This window comes from Symphodus melops (assembly GCF_947650265.1).
Source record: "Symphodus melops genome assembly, chromosome: 1".
Classification (NCBI taxonomy): Eukaryota; Metazoa; Chordata; class Actinopteri; order Labriformes; family Labridae; genus Symphodus; species Symphodus melops.
Genome location: NC_136691.1, coordinates 33,529,326 through 33,555,750, shown reverse-complemented (window position 1 = coordinate 33,555,750; position 26,425 = coordinate 33,529,326). Strand labels below are relative to the sequence as shown.

The following is a 26,425-nucleotide window of genomic DNA, read 5'->3' as shown; positions in this document are numbered from 1 at the left end:
TATAGGTCTGCTGCATAAACATGAGTAACATGTTGTCATTGGTTTTGGCTCGCCATCATGGATACAATGTCAGTTTGTTAATAATGCAAGCTTTCATAAAACACCTGGCACGGTGGAACAACAGTGTCTGCTGTGAGACCCCTCTGTGCTCAGATAACAAGAAGTAGAAGTGTACATATGTGAGATGCAGGCAAAGCCATTCAGAGAAACTGGTGCCAAATGATGCACAGATATCCAAATCTAAGAAGTTCAAATGAAGAGGACGGACAGACAAACCGTATTTTCCACAACAGTTCCTACTTTTGATTACATGAAAATCAAAAATGATGGGAAAATACAATTTCTTGTACAGTAAGTGATAATGGACCGAGGAATACAATTATGAAAAAGGAAAGGGAAAGAAGGTGAATACATAAAAATATTACAGCAGAAAGTAAAGAACATCCAGAGGTCACACCCGAAGGTTTAAGAGAACACAAAATAAAAAGTATTCTCTACACTTATACGCAAGAGTCATGGTTGGAGTCAGAGCTGGAGTCAGAGTCAGAGGGAGACAGATTGGGATAGGGGTTATGCGGGTTTGTTCTGGTAAGTTTCAATACACTTATTGGGATTATGTAAGGGGAAGAGGGGTGTGTCCTCATGGAGATGTTCAGGGTAATATCGGCGGGTACAATTACTTTTCTTTATTTTCAATCCATACCACAATCATGGAGCAAAACTCAGGAGGGTGAAGAGGAGGATCATGCACGTGGTGCCCCTCGCTCCATGATCTGCCTCTCTGTCAATGGCAGGAGTGAAAGCAGCAGGAACGGAGGATGTTCTATCTCTCAGTCAGTGATTTTGTTGGTTCAGGAACTCGCTTGCAGCAGGTGGCATGTATCCAGGTGGAGGAGGATCTGGTGCGGTCTGAGCCGAGCCACCGCCGATGCTGCCAAGATTTCCTTCTGAAGTTCTTGTTCGACCACGTAATCACCGGGGCTTCAGACTGGCAGTGGTGTCAGCCGAGGGTCTGACTTCGCTCTGATACCATCAAGAAATGTTGTCAAGGATATGCAGTAACTTGCCACGCTCGCCTCAAAGAGGGCGGTGTCCATCGGCGGTCCTAGAGCTCCCACGCAGAGTGTCCCTGCGGCAGGCACATTCACATTCTCATGTACATCAGGACAACAGGCAAACACTGAATTTTGTTTCCACCATCTCTGCCGCCCGTGCTGAGCAATGAGAGGGCAGAGGAGAGGAACAGACAACTGATCATCAACTACAGAGAAACCTGCATGGACCACGTACAGGGTCTCTGAAAGCAAAACCATCGACATAAAAAAGGAAATCAGGGGTAGTGAGAGGTTTATCTTTCTGATCCGGTCTTGGACTGCAGGTGTGTTGCAGCTCTGCAAGACAAGAATGGGATTCACCTTCACCTGGTACAGGCATGTAAGGGGGCAGGGTTAAGCACAGCACATGTTTTTTACATGAACATTTGATAAAGCTAGAAGTGTGGTGTGATATCTGAACGCTCATGCTGGCGTGAGGTGTGATGTTTTCTGCTTTTGTAAGATAGATGCAGCCGAATAAGGAACCAGAAGATCAAGGTGGGTGTAACCCACAAAAATCATGTGACGCCAGAAACCGCTGACTCATAGGTAGTTACCCCCCTCCCCCCGGCCACCGGATCAAGAAGATGAGGAAAATGAGAGACAGTTGGCCGCCATGTTCCTGTAAGAGAACAGAAGTCAGGCAGCCATGTTTTTCATCAACAAACTTTGTAAAGGGTTTTTTCCAGTTCAGGGATCCCCAAAGTTGGTGTGGACTGTGAGGCCAGCTTGAAGGCAATGTCTGCCTCAGGTGTCCACTGAACTTTGCTGTGACAGATCTTCAGTCATCGTTTTTTTTTTTTTTTTAAGATTTATTTTTTGGCTTTTTATGCCTTTATTATAGAGGGAGGAAAGTGGATAGAGTCGGAAAGGGGGAGAGAGTGGGGGGAGACATGCGGGAAATGGGCCACAGGCCGGACGCGAACCTGGGCCGCCCGCGCGCGAGGACTGAGCCTCAATACATGGGATCGCGCGCACCGCCGCTGCGCCACCGGCGACCCCATCTTCAGTCATCTTTAACCAGAAGTTTTTTTTTTTTTTTTTTTTTTTCATATACTTTATTAATCCCGCGAGGGGAAATTCGGTTTTCACTCTGCATTTAATGGAGAGGTTCTAAGAGTGAGGGGGCTGCCCACAGAGGGCGCCCCAGAGCGGTTGTTGGGGTTCGGTGCCTTGCTCAAGGGCACCTCGGCAGTGCTCAGAAAGTGGACTGGCACCTCTCCAGCTACCAGACCAATTTCCGGACGTGGTCCGTGCCGGGACTCGAACCGGCGACCCTCCGGTTCCCAACCCAAGTCCCTACAGACTGAGCTACTGCCGCCCTAGTTGCTGCTAGGGAACGAGAAACAGCCCTGTCTAAATCGCACAAAACATTTCCAAGTGTCACGGCTGGCTCAAAGCCAGAGAGAAACGATGGAGGAGACGAGGAGTTTCTTTCAAAAATCGGCTACATTTACTCACACATAAGATAACAAGTCATTTTAACAAAGGAATTAAAGCATTAGGGAGCAGCGTCTCTCTGTCTCTTGCTCCCTGTCTCCCTCAACGAGGAATTGGGTCCTGCTCCGATTGATTGGAGAATACCGGGCTCCCAATCCGCGACAACCAAACCACACCCACTGGAGCTTGACACACGTAAATAGCCAACCAGCAAAAGAAGCAACGAGCAGGGACTCATCACGTCGTTGTTGAGAATCTTTATGCCTCGACTTAATTTCAGACCAATACTCTGAATCAAGTTAGCCGGGTTGATTTTCTGTTTCTGTCTAAATCTCCGTCCCTCATCATGCAGATGAATTTGACACTTAAGATGGATGGGAACAGCATCAGCGTTTACTCTCTTCATGCTCTGCACAATCAATACAGTCGAATGCAGCTGACAAATGGTGCCGACTGCAGTAGTGTGTTTAGGGGAGAGGATTTTTGTGTCACCACAGTTTGTCAGTTCAGAGGGATATTTGCAATGACTTCAGATGTTAATGAACCCAGCCATGCACATGTGCATGCTGCATGGTGTTTACAGCTCTTGATACCTGCAAGCATGAACAACCTGCTTTATAAATCCTCTTTGGCAATTTCAGATTCCTTTTTACAATAAACACATGTGCATGCAGGACATCACGACTTGTGGTAAATCTTAGGAAGTGATGAAGCTGCTGCACTGTCAGTTTCTGTTTAAACAGTTTTAAATGAAAGAGAACAGGTGAAGAAGGCGAGCAGCTGGATCTCTTTTACACATCATGGTAAACAGGTGAAAACCTCAATTTACAGATTCTACATAAAAGTGTACAATCTGTACAAAGGGGTCGGGATTCTCAGCATGGGAAGTGTCCTTGTTTCCGTTTAAGCAAAGTATGTTTGACATCCAAACTACTAATCTTTCTGATCAATATGGGATTTTTGGGGCCGATAACGACACTGGGGAGAGAAAAAAAAATCTGATACCAATAAATAGGCTGATATCTTGCTTAGCTCTATGAAATCTGTAGCAATAGATATAGATGTACACATGTATTATGTTCCCTCAAAAAAAGGTATCAAACACTTGTGGAAAAGATATTCAATGAAGACAAGATGGTCAGTCAACTGGGAAGTAACTGCATGTATACGTTCAACGCCGCTTGACACTCTTGAGAGTTACGATGCTTGTTTGAATCCGTATAACATATCTGCTGGTAAAAGAGAACTGCTGGTGTAATATAAAGAAATTCTTCTTTACTGGTGAATAAAACTAATAGTCACTCGATAAGCGAATATCGTCCGATATTATCAGCTGGCAGATAAATCAGTCGGGCTGCATGAGCAGGCGTGTACAGGAGAAAGAGACTGGGTTTACAGAATAAAAACAAGGGGTCAGATTATCTGTGCTCTGACATCCGGCTCCCATTGGCGGTATTCAAACAATGATTTGATGATCAGTTGGATGCTGATGTCAAAGGTTGACAATTTAAAACAATTAAACTTTTGATTTTTTTAGGGTTAAAATCTTTGCAGAAAATGCTAAACTTCTCCATCTAAATTGTTGCCTGCTTGGAGGTGCCAGTGGCCTGGTGAGTGGGACTCTGACCTTATGGCTCTGTTTGTGCACATTGTTCCCAACTCTCTCTGTCCGATTTCTGAATCTGTCCACTGCCCTGTCTCTAATGAAGACATAAAAAGCCACAGAAATAAACCTTTAAATTCTAGCCTACCTCAACGCTTTTTTTTTTAACTCTTTTTCAGGACATGTTGATCATTATTTTAGAAACTGTTCCTGCATCATGCAGGAACAGTTTCATGCTCCTTAACTTAACCGTAAAAGCTGACACATTGGATGATTCACTAAAACCTTTAAGTTGTAGTGAAGCCTGTCAGTGTCCTGCAGAAGCACAAGTAACATGGACAGCAGCTCCTGTACCGACACATCCTGTCTCCCTCTGCTCTGTACCTGTCTGCTGAGTGCAGTTTGTGTGTGTGTGTGTGTGTGTGTGTGTGTGTGTGTGTCTGTGTGTGAGAAAGAGAGATGATGTCACCCTGGCGATATGACTTTGTCCTCACACAGCAGAAGTTAGAGACAGTGTGGTGACACAGCAGGAATGGAAATGTCACTGTCAATGAAAGAGCTTTGTACGCCTTCACAAAAACGTTATTTTACTCACGTGTAAAGGTTCTTTGAAGATTAAATGGACTTGAGCTTGTTACTGCTTTTCTAATCTTCTGACTTCTGAAAGTGCCACAGGTCACACTTTAACATTTACACATTGATGGCAGAGGCTGCTAAGTAAAGTGAATATAATTACCTCATTCATACACGTTCATGCGTGTATGAAGCAGCGGGAGAAACTTGCAGGAAAGTTTCTTGCCCAAAGACACATCGACATGTGATTGCAGGAGCTGGGGATTGAACCCCCAGAATTTCCTGAGGAGAGATGGTGGACTCGACCTCTGAGCCGCTCCAGAGCCTTAAATTAATCAGTCAAAGTTGCCTGCTTTGACTGATAGTGCCCTTTTATTCTTGCCTGCTGCTCCTGATTTTAAAGGGCAGTTTAGGTGGATGGTAATTTTGACTGTGATATTTCGAGACACACACATGCACAAACACACACACACACACACACACACACACACACACACACACACACACACACACACACACACACACACACACACACACACACACACACACACTACGAACAGACATTTTCTATTCCCGCTCTCTGTTGACACTCTGCAGCAGAGTGATAACAGCTTGTCTTCTTATTAACATATGATGGACATAAGAACATCAAGTACGCAGCACTGTATATGAATTGCATTTTTTGCGATGTAGCTACAGGACAATCCTAAATAATGTTAACAGAGAGTTTAGAAAAAAAGGGACTTCCTCATCCATAATCATTATAAGGTAAATCTGACATTATGGCACAAAGTAAGAATAACCACAGACTTCTGAGACGGGACTGTCTGTCTGGAGACATTTTGTCCTCTGAGGAGGAGTTTGTTTGAACACTGTACCTTCAAAAACAGTGTTCATGTTGTCTCCCTAAAGGTCGACCAGTGTCTGTTGGTCTTATTCTTTTCATGACTAAATTGAGACACCAAGGCAAATGATATAACAACTATAAATACTGCTAAATGTCTTTACATAATGACTATAGACTACACTGTTGTTAGGTCTGTTCATGCACAGTCAGATCACACACTGCAGAAACTTTGTTGTGTGTGCAAACTCGAACAGCCTCCAGATTTTTAATCTCTAAAACTATTCTAGTAAAAATCTAAAGATACAACAGCGACACACAGAAGTTTTAGGCACCATACTGAGCAATTTCCTGTTTTTAATTAAGGACGCTGGTTTACTTCAGTCGTATTTCAACCAAAGCTGCTGCAGGTTAAAGACAAAGAGCAAATATGTATTTATGGAATTTAGACAGTGTCGAGGAGTTTAGACGCCTGCAATCTTTGGTGGGTAAATTGTTATGAAATGAAAAAAGGTTTCAATCAAAAAAAAATCAAGGGTGTCTTTTCTTTTCATCTTTACATGTTTTGATAAAACCAAACAATGTGGGCATCACCTTGAGTCTTTTGTTCACCTGGGAATTAATTCAGTGACAAATGAATTACTGAGTCAAGAACTGACGTTACAAAACAATAGAACACATTCATTTGTCTCCCACCATTGTTGTCTAGACCCCCACCTCCATTCAGCTCACTGCCGAGTCATGATCAGCCCTCTGAATCATTAAACTAATGTGTGCTTAATCATACAGCAGAGTGAGGGGTGCTTTGTGTTACAGGAGGGGTCGTGTGTGTTACGACACACACCTGTATAGACTAATGTTTGGACCCAGACGCACAACTCAGAGACAGGTATACGATGTAACAATGTTCTTCTCATGAATAAACGGAGGGTGAATGAACAAGGGTGGTGAAACGAAAGAAATGTCCACGCACTCCTGTGAGCGGTGAGTTGAGTGATGATCCTGAAGTCCAAAACACGCGTGAAGAGAGTGCAGAGTTGTAGAGCAGCAGGCAGGCAGTAGATCAGTAGATACTGTAGATATATTGTATAATATGCAATAATAATTATATATATAGTGTATTGTAGATCAGTTACATTCACATAGTTTTTAACTTTAGCTGATCCTGATAAAAAACATGAAACTAGTTTTTCACAAATGGACATTGATTCAAACACTAGCTGTGTTCATGTGCACATTATTTCTTTTGCCAAATTAAAATCATTCCTATTAAGGATTTCAACTTTCCCCATTTACATGAACACTGCATAAAGTGGTGTGATGAAGACGTGGGTACGCTTGGATCATTCTCTTCAGACTGAGGTGTTTACACGAAGAATGTGTATTCTGCATGATCAGGTTATTAGTGATCTTTTTTGGAAATAAAGAAATATCAGATGAAGTCAGTTGTTTTTCCTGATGGTCTTGTGTTCTGTTGAAGGTAATATAATCTCATCAGTTTTTATTTTAGCCTGTCTCATAATAAATCTCCTCGTAGGAGCTATAACTGGTCTGATAAGTCACAGGTCATGACGGGCAGCAGTGATGGTGGAAAAAAATGATTTCCCCTCAAATGAGTCTGCTTTCTTTTTAGTTCTCATGAAGTGTTTTCAATGAAACAGTTAAAAGGTCAAGTTGGTCGTCATTGAATATTAAAGTGGTCTGAAGGAGGAGACGTGACGCTCAAAGGATTAATTAAATATGTTTACAAAGTTCCTATTTAAATGGAAGTCTGTATATCAGCATTTACGAATGGATCTTATTGTCCTCCGTGTGTGTGTGTGTGTGTGTGTGTGTGTGTGTGTGTGGTCCACCCTCTCACTCAAACATTGGCTTCATTGTGATTGTAAATGTTTTGAATGACATCACTTTTGTGCAGCACAGATCAGGAATAATAAGGCTTCTTCAATACTCAGAGGCTTATCTTTGTGTCAGTTTACCATGTTCTGATGTTAGCTTATTATTGCACATTTGTAATGCTAATAGGAAGCACATTGTAGAACATCATGGGAACAAGTATTTTGTAGCTGTTTACCCATGCTTGCATAAACTGTACCATGCTGAAGCACACCTCTCCGAAGTGTACCAGGGCCATGGAAGTGTACGGAGCTGGACTGTATAGGGCTGAAGCATGCTTCGGCACCGTATGGATTGCTCGTGTGATTGTGTCCTAAAGGCTACAGTATGGTTAAGGGTGGAGTCTTTTGGCACAAAACTAGAGAAAAATGAATAAAGAATATAAACGTTCCAAAAAACTGTATATCAGTTTGCAGTTAGGGCGGCTGTGGCTCAGTGGGTAGAGTCATCGTCTCTCAACTGGAAGGTCGAGGGTTCGATCCCCAGCTCCTGCGAGCAACATGCCTGATGTGTGGGCAAGACACTGAACCCTGAATTGCTCCCCCCTGCTCTGTCAGGGTGTATGCAGTTCACTGCATGATCACTGCTCCTGTGGTCGAACGCTTGGCAATTAGCGTTAACCAACGCTATTTATCCTCGGGGATAAATAGAGTTTCTAAAAAAAAGAAATAAAAAAAATGCGGAAAAACCTTTGATGGAGTGTGTACTGACACATGGTTGCAGATTATTAAAACGAAGTCAATAATGATGCATATTGGTAGTTTTTTTGTTAGTCCTGTTTGCGTCTCATCATTAACATAGAAAGTGATGACGGAAGCTTCAGTCACTGTGCAGAAAATCAGTGTCCTCTAAACGGTCTCTATGATGATCTCTGAAGTACATGAGTCTGTTACGTGATGACACTCTATTCAGTGTTGTTTTGAAATGACAAAGTAAAGCATAGATGTATTTAGTGCAGTGTGAAGCATCAAACTGAACGTCTCTCTGAAGATGTCCTCTGAGCTGGTTCACACTGATGATTCATAATGTGTGTGTAGGCACAGTGTGAAACATGCAGGCTTGTTCTCTTTTAGAAACTCCTCTTTCTCTGTGATGTCCTTCTGTTTGAGCTTGAATTATTTGTATTTTGTCTGTAATAGAGAGGGTTTGTTTAAAGGTTGATTTAATCAGATTCGACAGGTTAGAAACAAAAAAAAACAATTTTTTAAACTATTTATTTTGACATAGAAAAAGTTATCCTCTCCACAGTGCTTGAGATGCTCGTTTGTGGCCGGGAGCCATTTGTGTAGAAACACGTGGTCAATGAAACTTATTCTGATAAAGTCGTCTAAAGAAAGAAGTGTGACAATAACATTGACTGTGCATTATAACGGACAACATATTTCAGTGTTCTTCTACAGTGTTCTTAAGTTGCAAAGATTGTTTTGAAGACAAAATGACCCTCCGACGGAAGCTGACATGTTGCTCTTGTGACACTGTTTATGGTTCGAAGCAGACATTCACAATCATAAATTCTTGTGTTCGCTCAGTACCAGCAGTTTCCACAGAATCCGTTTGCAACCATTACCACCCGGCTTTAGCCCTCTCTATTCAATTCCTGCGTTTCCACTGCAGCGGCCTGTCTCCAAAGCGTGGCAGCAGCGTCCCTCCACTCTGCTCCATTCCATTCAAGTATGATACGAATATTTAACGGCGCCCGCTTCCAGCATGTGTCACAACTGGAGTAAACAATGCCGTCTTCATAAACGTACAGCCAAGCTTCCCTGCCTGCACTCCAGCCGGCCGCTCTTTAAAGAGGCCACACTGACCATCTCTTTAGCTCATAGACTTACTATTGACAGTACTTGATACAATCCCCTTCAAAAATACCAAACTAGCTCTTTAAATTTTGATCAGCTGATCACTGTTTTTTGTTGTATAAAAAAACAGATTAATCTCAAAGTCTTTTAAAGGTTTCATCAACAAAAGTTAAAAAGCATTTCTACTTTAAACTTTGTGACGTTTTAGTGCAGCATCAGAGAAAGGGAGTGCGGTGTGGGATGAGTTTGGGAAGCAGTGATGCACAAAGTTTGACCCCTAACATGCAAATGTGGAAGTGAAGTGAAGCTGCAGCTCTCATGGAGCGCTCTGACATTTTATTATTCAAATCAGACGTTTGCTTTTGTTCTCTGAGGCATGGAAATCAATACAGGAGTTTAATCCACACACGTCTACGCTCCTCTGGAAGCTGTTTTCTGCTGAGTATGTGTCGTATAAAGCTTACAGTCTGACACTTATCACTGTGCAGTTTAACTTTGTACTTAACATGTATTTGAAATGTTTTATGTGAATACACATTTGTGTATTCATCTGTAAATGTCCTTTCATTCGAATGTATGACTTCTACTAGAAGGGAGCGCTTGTTTTAGGGGGGTGTGTGTGTGTGTGTGTGTGTGTGTGTGTGTGTGAGAGAGAGAGAGAGAGAGAGAGAGAGAGTGGTCTCCTGTCTCCGTAAAAGACGTGTTTGTTTGTCATGACCTTCACAGACAGAAACACACACACACCAGCTGTTTATGAATGATGTGTGTGTATGTGTGCCACACAAAGACATCATGGTTCTCATGTAACCAGAGAGCATTATACTGCCAAAATCCACACACACACACACACACACACACACACACACACACACACACACACACACACACACACACACGCACACACACAGGTTGAATTAAGGACACTGAACGATGACAGTGGAGTTTTAAGAGCTGCAGTTTTTTCTTACTGTATTTTTAAACCACAGGCCACAGCTACAGATTTATATATTTTGGGTCTAAACAGCCAAAACGGAATTTTCCAGGATACTTCACCTGATTCAAGGACATCCAATACAAGTTCTCCTGAGCATCGTCTTACACCAGACTAGTTTGATTGTTACTAATTTAGGCTGAAGTTACTCCTGAAATCTTGCAGCCAGCTCCTCGTAGGTGTAAAGCCTTTCGATAAAATACAGTTGTCATGGTGATTGTTTTGAAAGGTGGGGTAACTTTGAGGATGAGGAGGAACAGAGGGTTTGACCAACTCTTCGTTTTCCACGAGAGGAGATTATTTTATCTAACATAGAGTAACTTTACTGAATGCTTAGTTGAAGATTTTCCCAGTTAATATCACCGTAGTTATCTTACGCTAGCTGTAGTTTAAGTTTGAAGGCTTAGTTATCACCTATTCACAATACTTTGTGCTATTTTACATTCGTTTGTGTCGCTGTTTGTGGATTAACGTCAGTAAGCAGAAGTTATTTTCAGCTGTTCCTCTGTTGAGAGAAAGTTTAGCACAAGAGGAAACACTAAATTAATCAGTTAGGTTTGGCTCTGGTGTTTATCAGGATCCACTCGTATCTGCTGGACCAGCAAATCCTTTGTTCTTCAAAGTGTTGTTACTGCCACCTGACTGCATTCAACAGAAACACACGTTTTATCAAACAGAACACAAAAAGGTGCCTGGAACAATATTTCTGTTTCTATTTTTAGCTGTTATTTGTTGGATCGAAGCAAACACTTTAGCCCACACACACACACACACACACACACACAAAACAACAGGTAGAAGAAACTCCGGTGTACCAATGCTTCTCACAACTTATTTCCATGCTGTTAAAACAGAAATAATCGACCCAGTCTAAATTGAGCAGACTTTATTTAGCATGCCTGAACATTGTAAAGACATAGGGCCTAGTTCTAAAATGGTGTCTTAGTATGCTCTTAAAGATGGGTCAGGAGGTGAGGAGGAAACCCAGGCTGAAATGATTTGTTCGATCAAGCTCTGCCATTTGAGTCGTGGGTTTAATTTGTGCGGGCTCAGTGATGTCTGGTCTATCTGACTGTCTAATCTTTTATATTTATCTGAATGATCGTGTTTGAGTTCCAGTCGTCTGGAAGAGGTCAGACAGGCCAGTTACTGTGCTAGGTGGTCACTTAAAGGTGCACCGAACAGACTGCTTCGTATTTGTCTTTGGAGGTGGTCCACTGAGCGAGAGCCGGCCATCACACTCATAAATCCTTGCTATCTTGGCACAGTAACGTTGGTCCCTCCTCCTCTCCTCTCCTGCAGCCTAAATGTGATTTATGATCGTCCACTTCAGGCCGTCTGCTGCATGTCCAGCTAAGAGTCTGCCTCACTAATTGAATCTTTAGCTACTGACAGAATTTGTCCCGCAATGTTAATAACAAGAAACAGAAAGCAAATAAAGATTCGGAGCGGAGGATGGAATCTGTGTATATGGTTGAATTCAGACGGTACTTTGTGGTATTGATTAGATATAAAACGCAAGCTCGTGATCAGGAGGAGTCATCGACCGTAGACAGGTTTTGGCATCAGCACCCATGAGTGGATTCTGCATGTTTAGCACACTGGATATCCTTCACACTCTGATGTAATGGATCAATAAATGATAGTTGGCAATTTATGTTACAGAGTGATCCACATGCACAGAGATGGGAACTGACAAGCAGAGTTTCATAGTGAAGAACTATGACTGAGGTTCACCTTGTAGGAACTTGGCTCAAGTTTTACTGGATGAGCCGCACACGTAATGATGTCTATGTTCTTCCTGTTTTCCTGCAGTGGGTGCTGGCCTTTGAGATCTTCATCCCATTGGTCCTCTTCTTCATCCTGCTCGGCCTGAGGCAGAAGAAGCCGGCCATTCCTGTCAAAGAAGGTGAGCAGACTTATCACAACCTGGACATCAGGGGATAAGTCTTATGAGCAAAACATACAACACTGACACATTGCTATAAGTCTAAAAGGGAGAATTTTACATTTGTGTTACCTGGAGCCTAATATGTATGTCATTTGGGGTCTAAATGATGATTAGCACAACATGTTTGAAATGGCTAAAGTTGATTCCTTCAGGTGGCAGTCGTGAGAAGAGCTGTAATGGTTTCAGCGATATTTCTTTTGGCACTGACAGACTCAGATTGTTTTGCTCAGATCTAAATATGAAATGTATTTAAGAAAAGTTGCATTATTTGCTTTAAAGTCATCAGACTCCAAACTCATCAACAGTAATGTGTTGTTCAGAACGCTGCAGTTGCTTTCTCCTGTTTTCAGGGTTTTTTCGGGGGCCTTTGTCTGTAAACAATGTTTGTTTTCCACTGACGGTGCCCATTTTAGCTACAAAACCAATGTCAAACCAGTCAAAATCAAAAGGCTCCCTCCATTGTCTCTTGCATTGAGATTTTATATCGGGTTAAAACCTGTCGTGAGCAAGAGAGAAAGCAGTGATGTTGAAAAATCAGTAAAATGAAGATACAAGACAAATTGTGTAAATGTTTCATCGTGGTTAAGCTCTAAAAAATTAATAAACATGTCTACAGCTCCATATAAGTGAGCTGTGTGCTAGAAGGAGTTAGATTTAGCAGCGTGAAGCCATTTGTGAAATGATTACTTCTGTTCTGACAACGGAGTCGAGTGACTTTGAAGGGAGCGATGGGTTACAGCTGATTCTGCTTCATGAAAGGGATCTGAAAAGAGCCAGAGGAATATTTGAGTTGAGGGGTGTATTAGGTTAAAGAAGGTCATTGGCTCAACATTTGTAGACTTGCTATTTCACTTCACTTGGTACTATCAACTTGAAGATGTTGGTTTAGAGTTTCAGTTTTCAGATTGGTTCTTATACAGTATGAGTAAATCGACATGTGAAGATGAGGTTGCACATGTGAGTCCGTGGCAGTGACTTGACGGTGGGTTCAGGATGGTGGAGGATGGCACTGAAGGTGTTGAAATAACATTTTCTGTCCTTCTCTCCCCATGAACCTGTGTTAGGGGTGTTGCTTATTTAAATACAGAAGGTGAACACTTCTGCTGAGTCATGTTTGCCTCAGATCTGCCTGCAGTCATAAAGATGTTACTGATGCATCTGCTGCTGTTACCAAATGTGACTCTCACCATCTGCTCCACTGTTTGTGTCACATTTTAGTCTTGTGTTGTTGTGCTGGTTCACGTTTGACTTTGTGTCATGTTCACTCACTGTAGCAGTTCACTTTTAAGTTTATGTTTTATTGTCATTTTCTTCACTGTTTTTTTTGTTTGTTTGTTTCTGTTCTTTATTTTCTTCTTCTCTGGATGTTTTTTTTTCTTTCTGTTCGTGATGCATGTTCACAACATGTCGGATGGAGCAGTGTGTAAGTGTCCTCATTACTTAGTTTGACACTCAGCCCACTCATGAAAACATCTTCTGGTTGATTTAACCCTGACGTGTTAATCCTTGCTTGGGGTGTGTTTTGTGTCTGTGTGTTTATACCAAGTGTGTGATCTTACCCTGAACTGTGCAACACACCATGAACCTGTGCATTCAGTCACTCAGAGACTCACAACAATTGCTTCTAAAATTAGAAATCTTTGCAGCTCGGTATTTACTTCGAAAGAGTGTGGTCATAATCTCACATATTTAGGAACAAATTTATGCCTGCATGCTCAATGACTTATAGTAAAACCAGTTACAAAGATTCACAATCTTCATTACCTCTTTTATCGATCGCTTTTGTAATTACCCCACAGATATTAATACATACATTGTGATCCAATGGCAAATAATAAGTAAATATTTACAGCCTTTACCGTTATTTGACTTTAAGCACGTGGAACGTTACTTCACTTCAGATCCTGTCTGATAATAGTGAATTAGAGAGAGGTAGCTCATATGGATGGTTGAGAGTGAGGGAGCCTGCCACAAGAAACTAAAACTTAGCTTGAATATAAACTCAGTTGTCCAGTGAAGTGTGGGAACAACACAGCAGATATAGTCGCTGTTAAAGGTCACATATTATGCAAAATAGTCCGAACCATCTTTTTCTAACACTAACATGTGTCCCTAGTCTGTCTACAAACCCATCAATTATGAGAAAAGGTCATCCTCTCCGTCTTTAGCCTTCTCCACTTTTCAGAAAAAGGAGATTTTCCCTTAGTGACATCACAAAGGGCAGTAACCCCTCCTCCAGGTGGGTGACACTCCCACAGCAAGGTGTTGGTTCTGCCTTCTCACTGCAAACAATAGGACATGAGGCATTAAAGCCCAAGGCTTTCCAGAGAGGGGCGTGGTCTTACACAGCTCATTAACATTTGAAGTTACAGAAACAGCCTGTTCTGAGCAGGGCTGAAATCAGAAACAGGATCAGAGTGGATTTATGGCATGAAATGTCACAGATATGAGTCTTATTTAAACTGGATGAAAAGGAGGATAATATGTGACCTTTAACAGACTGATGCTTTCTCATTAACAGCTCCAGTGTGTCTGTTGATCCTGTCATCATCTGTATCCTCACTTCTCTGTTCATTATAAACTGTGAACAGGTCACGGGTCCAGTCTGTGTTAGTTTTAAGTGTGAGTTGGAGTTTTGTCTGTAAGTATAAAATGTTCTAAAATCTCTTAAGTAAGCTACACGTAATCCTGAACATTCATTGACAACATGAATAAAAGATTAGTAAGCACTGCAGACAGTATGACGTCATCATTTCATATGACGACCCCCCCAACTCAAACTGTGACTCACTTCCAATGAGCTCTCTCCAGCGGCAAACAGGAGGTGCAAACAGCATCGATGTGGAGGACACTCTGGAGAGGGCTGCTGTCGCCCTGTCCTCAGTGGCTGACGACAGAGTTTGATGTTCACTTGCTGTTTGCATAAGGTGTCAGGGTAGTGTTGTAATCTCAAATGGACTGATGAAAGTTTGATGCTGCTTGTATTGCTAACTTTAGGCAAAAACAAAAATGACTTGTTTCATTTTTGTTTTGCTGTTAAACATTGAAGCATATATGAAGACGAAATGTTATCTACATTTTCACTCCTGGTCTCCTCTGCTCTCAAACTGCAATCAAAACGTTTCTTCCCCTTCACCAACTTGGTGAATTATCACAGGAATTAATGCCCTGGCTGCGGCTGACAACTGACACATGTTCATGAAAATCTTCGTTTTGATTTTGTGAAATTGGCATCATGGGCATTGCCGCTCTGTTGCTCTGTCATGGTGCAGTTGTGCATGCGTGCAGGTGCGAGTGTGCCGGATCGGGCGCGCTTGCTTACCAAGGAAACGGCGTTGTAGACACTAGACAGATCCTGGAGAAGGACAAACTAAAGCCGTGACTTAAGAAAAAAACAAGACGTCGCTGATAACAAGCGGACTTGGCAACTCTGATTTTAAGCCTCATGACAAACCTCTTGATAATACCACAATACCAATATATAAGACCTGTTTTGATACCAGAGCAACAGAAATAGATGTCAGCATAAAGTGAATTTTTTTCAATCCATTTGATTTCCAATCTGTACACAAGGCGGGTGCAGAAAAAGTGACATATGTGTATATTTAGCTCACAGGTAGATTGGAGGCAAAATAAACAAGATTTTTCTTTAAAAATCACAGTGATTGAAACATTGTTGTTTTCATCTGTTTTTTGGTTCTCTGAATGACTGAATTGGAGGTTCTAACTACAGTATGTGTTCAGGCTGATGTGATTATTAGTGTGTTTTCCTCTCAGTCCTGATGCATCCTGTTCACTGTGGGATGACTGAGCTCTATCACCACCACAAATCACCCTCTAACAACACCGGTGTCAGGACAGAGAGGAGCATACACTCCTGAATTTAAACTCTGGGAAAATAAACAAATCACTTTTATCTTTATGAACAAATGGTCAGCACAATAAGGTTAAATTGTGTCACTGATGACTGTATTATGTCAATGTTTCTTTTAACATTTGAAAAAAGCCCTCACTGTTTCTCTGCAGAGTCTTGAATTAAACAAACACACATTTGTTCTTGTGATTTAAATGTGCAGTCCCTACCCATGTGTCCTGGTGTGTGATTCCTTTGTTTGTATTTTCTTTTGGACACATTGTGTGTCAATCATTGAAACTGCTAAATTCACATCTGACATGTTATTCTCATAAATGTTCTTTATCCCACGTGATTTCTGTCCCACACTGCAGGATTTGAACTTAAAGGGGGTTCTGGTATCTTTAAACCTCAGCCCCTAGTTGTTCACATATTTAAAGGTTCACATGACTGTTTTGTACAAAAAGTTTTACATCAATTCCCTCTGCAGACATGAACGTCACTGTAATGACTGCAACATAATCGTTATTGCAAATATTAAAAGTTCTTTTTCCCCCCAAACAGCTCAGATTGATATTCTGAGTGTCTTGCAACATCATCGGGAAAATCCCAACATGGAGAGACTTAATTTTGTTAAAGTTAAAATGTTTCTTTAAGCAGAGGAAGTCGCTCTCTTTAGAGCCACCAGACTCCTTAAAACAGTGAATGTACCTCAAACAATGCAGGACGCCACGGCTTCTTTAACCAGCTGCTTGGTTTTCAGCCTTGTATCATTTTAAAGTTTAGTTGGTTATCTTTGCTCCAACACAACAAAGAAACACCAACAAACTCATTCAATGAGCCATCAGTACAACGTCATCAACCATGTTAAGCGAGAAGAAACAAGTGTTTAGTAAATGGAGTTTGGTGTCTTTTGAAGAGACTGATGTAAATCATCGACCTCTCTGAGATCCTTTCTGTGATGTTGTCAGACATGAAGGGGAACAACCTGAGCCTGTCAGGGACAAACTTTAAGAAACTTTTTGTACCTTCGAGTCAGTAACTCATCAAAATATGTATTCATAAGACTCAGGTAGCTAAACAAGAGAATTCCCCTTTAACAATGTCTCTCCAGTTTTCATATTCAAAGCTCCTGTGAGGAACTTTTGGCTCGTGTTGATTTTGGCACCTCCTATGGACAAAACGGTGAACTATCTCTTCACCGATTTTTGTCCTGTACAAGTTTGTTTGATAACAATTAACATCCTGCTGAATGCATGCAGTCAATAGTATCACTTATCACGAGTCTTTACGAAGGAAACTGTTGGAGAAAATAAGAAAGTTTAGACAGTATGCTGTTAATCACCTCATCTGTCAGCTTCCCCCACCAGTGGTTTCAGGCATCAAAAATAACTATATAGAAAGGTCGTTGATGATGTGTTCATTGGCCTTTGTAGGTGAAAGAGAGGCATTGATATTAATTTCAGTAAGTTTTATAAGCAGCTAAAAATTCCTCACAAGAGCTTTAACTAAATGATGGATTGTGATTAACGCTTTAAATTGATGATTTGTTCTGTAACTGGTCAGAGAGGACACACGTCTATGGCCTGAACCTGACATAAACACACACTTAATGTTATTATGTTTAGTGCATCACTAAATGTAACTATTCAAATACAATATAAAAGTATAAGCTGTTTTGTAACTGCTTGATTAGTAACCCCTTTATTTCTCATAAAAAGATTTCTCTGATTAAACCTTTTAAAACACGGGACTATTCAGAGTCAGACTATTATAATGTGACCTTTTCTGCTTTTACTCTTTTTAATCGGTGAACTTTTGACAACTTCAACGTGTTAAAAGGAAAAAAAGTTCTATGCAGGCCATGCAAATGTGAGTTCTAAAAATATCTGGTGCACATTTTAAACACAAATTAACAAATAAAGTCAATAAAGATGTGCTGCATTATAATGGGCACAACGCAGAGCGGGAGAGTTTAATTTCTCCTGAGACTTAATCAAGCTCTCATACCCCTCTCTGGCTTTATCTTCTCACCGTCTGTTCTGCTTGTTCCGCTCAAGTCTCTGAGGTTGTTAAAAGGGTTCACATTTTGTTGAACTCAATCTTTTAAAAATCTGGTTTCTGTCCAGAAAAAAAGTGAATTTTCTCCATCCAAAGTAGAAATAGTTCTGTACTCTCTCAAAGCTGTTAGGGGAGTTGTCTTTGGTCCTTAAACCAAAAGTGTTGATTTAATTCATAACACCTCAGTGAGACAGTCTCTTTTACAAAAAGGACCCTGGATGGTTAATAATTCAGAGGGGGGCAATAAAAAAATCAATACAATGGTAAGAGAATAAAATAAACATGAGTCAAACATATTGGGTTAAAAATAAGTAGAGGTGGGACTGAACCAAACTAATCTGTGTATGGGATCAGATATTGATCTATCGGACTGACGGGTAAGCGCCTCGTCACAGTTAATGAGACCATTGGGCATGTCAAACGATCTCAGCTCGTGCTGTCTCACTTTGAAGGCCTTAAGACTGAACTGTAAGAAGAGCCCTCAAATCGTCTCCATGACGACGTTCACACGAGATGAAACAGCTCCTTCTACTGTAAATGATGAAAAGTAAAACTCTTACTCTTCAGTATAAAAAATTATTAATCTGAATGACTGAATCGGAGGTTCATTCATTAATTCAAAAGCCTGACATGTTTGGCTGCTTCCTGTTTGGATGTGAAGCCAGCACAAAGTGCAATTACATTTCTATGGAATATTTTGTTTTTTCCAAAACTTTGATATTTTTCAATACTATCAATCAATTAATAAAAGACGTTGTATCGTTTTAAAACTTGTGGTATCAAAAACTATCAAAGTATTGAAAGTTATGACAGCCTGACATGATACAGCAACAGATCGTCCTTCTTTGTTTTTATAACAGATAATCAGGATGATAAAAGACAAAGTGAAAACTATTCTCTGTAGGCGAACATTCAGCCTCCTCTCTCACAGACGGGCTTAAACACAACAGTTACCATGGTAACATCAGCTCATTATTCATGGACACATAACAATAAATGTTTGTCTATTTAAAAAAAACAACAACATTTTTCTCCAAAGTGGTGAAAGATGTGTGTTTTCAGCACTGACATGTGTGAGCCTCTCTGACCGTTGGCTGCTGTGTGTCCTCTCCTCGTCTCTGACTCTAACACAGAACGTCTCCCTCTGTTTTTATTCCTCATCATGTACCTGCTGCTCCTCCTCTTTTATCCTCACCTGTATCCTCTTTATCCCCCACCCTCCACCCTGCCCTGTGGTTTTATATTTGTCCGTCCTGTCCCAACGTGCAGCCTTTTACAGCTCCGCCCCCCTCACCTCGGCCGGCATCATTCCCATCATGCAGTCTCTGTGCCCGGACGGACAGAGGGATGAGTTCGGTTTCCTGCAGTACAAAAACTCCACGTGAGTACATTTTTGTCAGCAATGAATTATCAGTTACATAACTTTATTTATAAATACATTCTTAGTGGGCAGGACCAAAACATATGAGCATGGTCAAGCCTTCCCTCTCCACATTCACCTCAGCTAAAGAGCTGAGTGACACTTCTTACATTTGTGTTTGGGAGTGTTCAGAAAGCTTTGCAGGTTTTTCTAAAAGAAGTCACTCTCGGTCCAGAAGTTTGTAGAGGTCAACTTTATGATACCCTCAGCTTGTTATTTTAATGTCAAATTATTATTCCCTGTCTTTGTTTAGTCTGCATGGTCCTTGTTCAGTGATGTGATGCCATGGCACATCTTACTTATTAGACCCCTTATTTTTCCCTGATGTGGGAGCAGATTTGTGAATAACAGCTGGTGACTCTCTTGGGCCAGAGCCCATTAACTTCTTTTTACTGGTGTAAGTCCATGTCGAGGTCCTGTTCAGCTCATACAGACTTTGTTTTCAGAGAGAAAAAACAAAACATGAACAGGCTTTCAGGGTGCTGTGGTCTTTGTAGCATTTGACTATAAAAAGGCTGTTTTTGAATTTCCCTGTCTATATGTTAAGGACATGAGACTTATCTTTGTAATTTAAGTCATATAAAGTATAAATACTTTCACAGTAGTGTTGTCACAATAACAGGTTTTTAACAGATAAAATCAAATCACCTGCTTTGATATCATGGACACAAAACTAAAAGTCCAAGGCATCCATTTTTAGTTAACTTCTTTTTGTATTTTTATTACAACAATTTGCAGGTAACATTTTAGAACAAACATTATCAATGCATTTTGTTTAGAAAGTTTATTCTCTCTCTCTCTCTCTCTCTCTCTCTCTCTCTCTCTCTCGCTCTCTCGCTCACACTTTCACGGCAGCTTTTAGTTAAACAAACAGAACAGAAGGTTTTTTATTCTCGCATCAATGAATTTACATTTTGACAAGCTTATTTCACTGTTCAAGTTTAAGTTATGTTTCTATTGAACTGTGTCATGCAGGAAAGGATGAATGTTATGTGTCTGTTGGGTTTACTCCCTCTGTCAGTGTGAGCCAGCTGCTGGAGCGGATCAGTGAAGTGGTCGAACAGAATCGACTCTTCACGTCGGACCGGCCCGGTTTGGGTCAGGAGCTGGAGACGCTGCAGCAGCACCTGGAGAGCCTGAGCTCGTCTCCTTTACCACCAGACTACAACTTCAACAACAGCCAAGGTCTGACTAAGAGCCTGATTGAACTGTGCAGCAGTGACGACTTTCTCAGCTCTTTGGAACTTAATAATAAAGTCGTGAACAGAGGCTGTTTGCTTTGCAGCGCTGAGAAGGGTTCATTTAACTCTGTGTGTGTGTGTTGTGAATATCAGTTTGTTGTATTTTTGTCTGCATTAACACAAGTTTGTAAGACACAAAAGCAGAATCCTGTAGTGAACCAGGCCCTCAGTGTTTATTTGGTCTATCAATGATAGATATATTTGTGTTCAGACAAACTGCACTACATCTATTAAGTCTGAATGGAAGTTAAAAAAAAAACAATAACAGAACCATGAATATGAAATTATTATTTGTGTGTGTGTGTGTGTGTGTGTGTGTGTGTGCGTGTGCAGGCTTCACTCTGGCCAGCGTGTTTAGGAACCAGTCATCTTTCCAGCAGTTTCTTGTGAAGAATCTCTCTCTGTCGGAGTCCACCAGCAGCCTGCTGCTCCACACTCCCATTAGCCTCAGAGAGGTGAGCACACTTTACTGACACACACTCACATCCTCCTCAAACACATTTCCAGCCCAGTCGTGCAGACAGAGATATTTAAAAGATGAGCTTTTGTCTTCTCCACACAAACACAACAACTCATGTCTGTCCCAGCAGCTGGCGGCTCTGAAGGAGTTAACCAGCAGCTGTGCTCATTAAAGTCATCACTGAATGATACACACACCGATGTCTGTAGTCAGGATGAACTTTACTATTGCTTTAGTAAATCTAACAATTGTCCAGTATTCAGAATAATCAGTAGAGCAGTGAGAGCAGGTGTGTTTCTGCAAACATCTGTTTCAGGGAGACAAAACTCTGAATCCATTCAAACAATCGGCGAGTGGTCCAGTAGAAATAAAAATCATTACTACAGTTTGACTTTGTATCAGTAGGAGGTTGTTAGGGGAAAAATGTATTTCTTTTAAACCTTACAACATAGGGTGTCATGGTTTACAGAGGTCAAGGATTGGTTAACACAGAGGTCAGGGAGGTCAAGGATTGGTTAACACAAAGGTCAGGGAGGTCAAGGATTGGTTAACACAGAGGTCAGAGATTATCTAACCAAATTATGCATTTGAGAATGTGCGGTTTCCTTCCTCCAATTGGGGCAACTTCCAAATTATGCGCCCCCTGATGTTTGGTTCTGCTTCTCTCATTGGTGCATCATACTCCCGAATCCTTTGTCCAATCTGTAGGGAAGACACTTCCTACCTGTTTCTTATCACAAGCAGACGTCTAGTCGAGTAATCATTTCCTTTTAAGCAACAAACCATTTAAGTGACTAACTATCAAGGTCCACTGAACCTATCAATGTGGATGAGTGATTAACTATTCAGGGCCTTAAACTAAACCTATGTTTGATTTGGTGAGTGATTCAGTTTAAAGGGCCACATCAAACACATGTTGGAATGTGCACTCACTTCTGCAAGCCCTCTTCACAGAATACCTTTAACCTTTGAACTAAAATCTCAAACAATTGGATGAACATGAAAAACAACATATAAAGAAATACGAGACAAAATAGAATATGTGTCTTTAGGAGCAATGCGTCATCTGTGTGATTACGTTGTGAGTCTGGGAGGTTTGAATGCTTCTCTCAAAGGTTTATCATAATGATCACTTTAAGTTAATGAAGTGTTCGATCATGGTGAGGTGGCTTTAAGTGTGACTGAAGGTCCATCAGAGGGTTGTTCCTGCTCAATATGTGCGTCAGTGAAGGAACACATGCTGGTCTATGTGAACATGTGATGAGGCTTGAGTGATTGAAATACACACGTGAAGCAGCCATCCTCTACTTTTGACTTAGAAATGTGTAGACAGCCTAGTGGTTAGGTCAAACGCCATGGACGAAGGCTTTCGTTCTCAAAGCACAAGTCTGGCCTGTGGCTGCCTTCCTGCACGCCAAACACCCTCCTATACCTTCTCTGCTTTTTTTAAAAACACAAATAATAACATGTGCACGCGTAACAAATCATTTTATGAGGATTCAGAAAAAGGCAATCTTAAACTTCAACTCCATTAATAATCAATAAAAATGTATGTTAATGTTGTTTCATTTATTGAAGCGTTAGCGTAAAAGAAGTCTTTGTGTGTGTGTGTGTGTGTGTGTGTGTGTGTGTGTGTGTGTGTGCCTCCCGCAGGTTTACATTCTTATCTTTGGAACATCTCTCAAAGATGGAGGGGTCGCTCAAACTTTGATTCAGGGGGCGAAAGACACGAGAGAAAAACCTGAAGACAAACTTCGTCATCTGCAGGTGAGATCGTACATGTACACACACACACACACACACACACACACACACAGAGGCACGTGTCAGGACAGTTCCAGCTCATGGGAAAACACTTCTGCTGTTAAATACAATTAAAATCAGAGCATCACAGTGACTATAAATGCCATGTGTTGAAGTGTCTGATATTAGCTGTGAAGCTGTTTAAAAATGACAATAATTCAAGTTATTTCAAAATTCATCCCAGGAAAAACACTCCAAAGACTCAAAAATGATAGATCTGAGTCTAAAACACTCTTTTAGCATTGCAGTGATAATTTAATAAACATCTCTTTTACTGAAGTAAAATAGATTATAGTTTTTTAGCATCTCTATAATCTGTAATCATTTGTCGTTAAATAAACAGCAGTGTGTTAATAAAGTTTATTGCAAACAAATGTGAACAATGACAGAGAGCTCCAGTTGTCCAATCACATTAGAGGAAAAATGACAACAATACTGATTATCTGCCAATAAAAGAGGGAGAGTGTGGGGGCAAAGAGTCACTTGACTGGCTTATATTTTTGGGTTTCTGTCATGTCAGTAATATTTGAAACATTAAACATGATTATTTTAAGTACTGGCTGTAGTTCTGTGATATCTGAACTGATTTTGTCCACTGAAAATGATGTGTAATTTTTCCACACATGCAACACTGAGGGTAAAAGGCAGAAAAATTCACTGTAAACGAGCGGGCGATTGTGATGTCGTTTATATCCCCTGGTGTGATCTTCATGCATGCAGTGAAATATAAAAGCAACAAATAGTCATCTTAGTGTCTGACTATGTCGCCTCATCCTTCATCGTGAATTCTGTCTTTTTTATTTATGTCCTGCCTCTTTAGACCTCTCCTCTGTGACGTGATGTGTGTGAATAAGCGACTCCAGCTCAAGAAGATTTCCGCTGCAGGCTGACCTGAAATTTCCTCGAAATGTTCAGGAGTGCGTACTCTGTATAAAAATGTTTTGCAATCACTTCAACTGAAAATGTCCATTGTCTCCTTGTCTTAGGAGCAGCTGCTGGGAGACGTTCACAGTCTGGATGGAGGGCTGATACACAAAGCGTTACGTGACCCAGTGAAAGCGGCCCACAGGAAGGCTCTGCTCAAACTCATGTCCCATGCCTTGGGCCTGCCAGAGGTCTCAGGAAACCAGAGAACTGACCTGCAGGGCCTGAAGGAGGTGGAGGTAAACCTGCTGATATCTCTGAGCCATGTTCACATGAAATAAGATTTCAAACTGAGTCGAGAGGAGCAGGACTGAGAGCTCAATTGATTCTTCACAGACGTTCACAGTAACACAGATTTGTTCAGCTCTTCTCCCTGATTACAACTCCTCTCCCCTTGAGCGGACCTGGTGACCGGTGCAAACTAGATCAAGCTTACAACATGCCTCGGAGTCTGTCAATGCCTGTCAGCATTTATTCAATACCGTTTCATTTCTCTGTGAAAATACATTCTTCCTGGTTGAGTAGATAATAAAAGTGCAAGTCATTCTTAAAACTTTTGCCAGTCAGGCGACCTGATGCTTCTCTCGTATTGGTTTCAGGGTTTGTTGGGGTTGGGATTGGAAACGCCCCCAACCCCAACAAACCCTGAATCTGCTGCTTAGAATATCCACCTACCCCTGGAGACTCTATCGTTTTTTAAAGTTTTCTTTTTAGAGATTTGATGCCTTGTTGTTTACTGTTTTTCTGATCTGATGTTAGGTGCATACATATAAGTTTTTTTATATTTGCACATAAATTTCTCTCATACATGTATTTGCACATATATTTGGTGACCTGTTCTCTTTGTCCTGTTTCCTTTTTTTTTTTTTACGAGAGCTGCTGCTTTTGATTTTGTTGTGCTCTGAAAGAGGAACAATGACAATAAAAGAATTCTGATTCTGTTTGTTTCCCGGACTCTTTTCCCCCACACCCTTCCTCTTTTATTGGCAGATAATCGTTATCATTTTTCCTCTAATGTGATTGGACAACTGAAGCTCTCTTTCATTGTTCACATTTGTTTTCAATAAACTTTATTAACACACTGCTGTTTATTTAACTGTAAATTATTATAGATTGTAGGGATGCTAAAAACTACTAAATCTAAATCTAACTAAATATATTTCACTGAAAAATACTTCAGTAAAATTGATGTTTATTAAATTATCGCCACTGCAATGCTCATCAGTTAGCCTGTTAATTGCATTTGTCATTATGTGTTAGCATCAAGCTAACAAGCTAAGATGTAAGTCATGGCTGTGACGAGATCTATCTATCTATAGTATCATTTACTTAGTTTGTACTTTATTCTGTTGAACAAATGAACTTATTATTGTGAGGGTTAAAAATGAATTCTGTCCTCCACAGGAGGTCCTGCTCACTGGGGCCATGCTGGAGGTCCTCACCTGTGAGGGGGGCGGGGCCAGCGAGCTCGAAAAGATCCTGTTGGTGCCGGAAAAGCAGCGACCGGTGCTGCTGGCCTATCGCAGCGCTGTGTGCAGCGGAGGGGAAGCTCAGAGGTCCGAGCGCTTCATGCAGTTGAGCCAAGAGCTGAGAGAGCAGATCAACGTGCAGAGAGTCACCGAGAAGGTACACAAACATCTGCTAGAGATTTACACCTGTCAGAAACTACCACTGACTATATATTCATCCGTCTCTTTCCAATGTACTATAGTGGAGTTAAAATAACCCTGTGGCGGGCGTAGACCTTTTTCAGCTGACTGGAGGATCAGAAGAGTGACGGTTATGGAAAGTTGGTAACTCTTATGTTAGTGTTCGTTACGTCTTCTCTCACCGTTTCCCCTCTACTCGGAAAATCTGGTTGAAAATGTTGCAAGGAGCCGAGTAACGTCCACCAACACAATAATACACCATATAAACCGGTAATAAACCATAAACATCACACAGGTGTGAAACTTTTCGTGTCATAATCCCACAAACATAATCACAGTTTTCTTCGACAAACATAACGCGTAATTTGAGTGAGGAGTTTTTAAGACCCGCACCCACCTTGACCCAAACTTGAACCTGGCCATAGACCAGGAGCTGTCATGGTGTTACAGGCATCATTTGTCGAATGACAAATCACAACACTGCAGACAGTTTATTTTTGTGCATCAAGTAACTACTTTAAACTCTCCTGAAAAATGACCCTTGGGCATGAATCAGCATTATAAGAAAGGACCATTACGACAGAATCCGGGTTTGATAAAAATTCTTTTACCGTGTAGTTTTATTTTAAAGAGTGACCCCTAACCCATCTGTTAACATGAAGGTGGGATTTCTAACCTATGCTGTAGCGGTTACAGTATAAGTAGCTCCAGTGTGGCCAGCCAGCAGGGGGAGCTCGACATATTTTGCCTTTAATTTCAGGCGGCTGTTGTTTCGTCCATCTTACTTATGAAAACTACTAATTAATTCCATCTAATCAACAGC

General features: G+C 41.1%; 1 protein-coding gene across 1 annotated transcript in view; it reads left to right on the top strand.

Annotated features, from left to right (window-relative positions):
* abca2 (ATP-binding cassette, sub-family A (ABC1), member 2) overlaps positions 1–26,425 on the top strand; it is a 70,322-nt gene that overhangs the window by 11,414 nt on the left and 32,483 nt on the right. Inside the window, exons 2-8 of the mRNA XM_079356577.1 lie at positions 12,056–12,149; positions 19,375–19,486; positions 20,547–20,710; positions 21,100–21,221; positions 22,880–22,993; positions 24,016–24,192; positions 25,358–25,579. Coding sequence (XP_079212703.1) covers positions 12,056–12,149; positions 19,375–19,486; positions 20,547–20,710; positions 21,100–21,221; positions 22,880–22,993; positions 24,016–24,192; positions 25,358–25,579 — 1,005 coding nt within the window. The remainder of the gene's footprint in view (positions 1–12,055; positions 12,150–19,374; positions 19,487–20,546; positions 20,711–21,099; positions 21,222–22,879; positions 22,994–24,015; positions 24,193–25,357; positions 25,580–26,425) is intronic.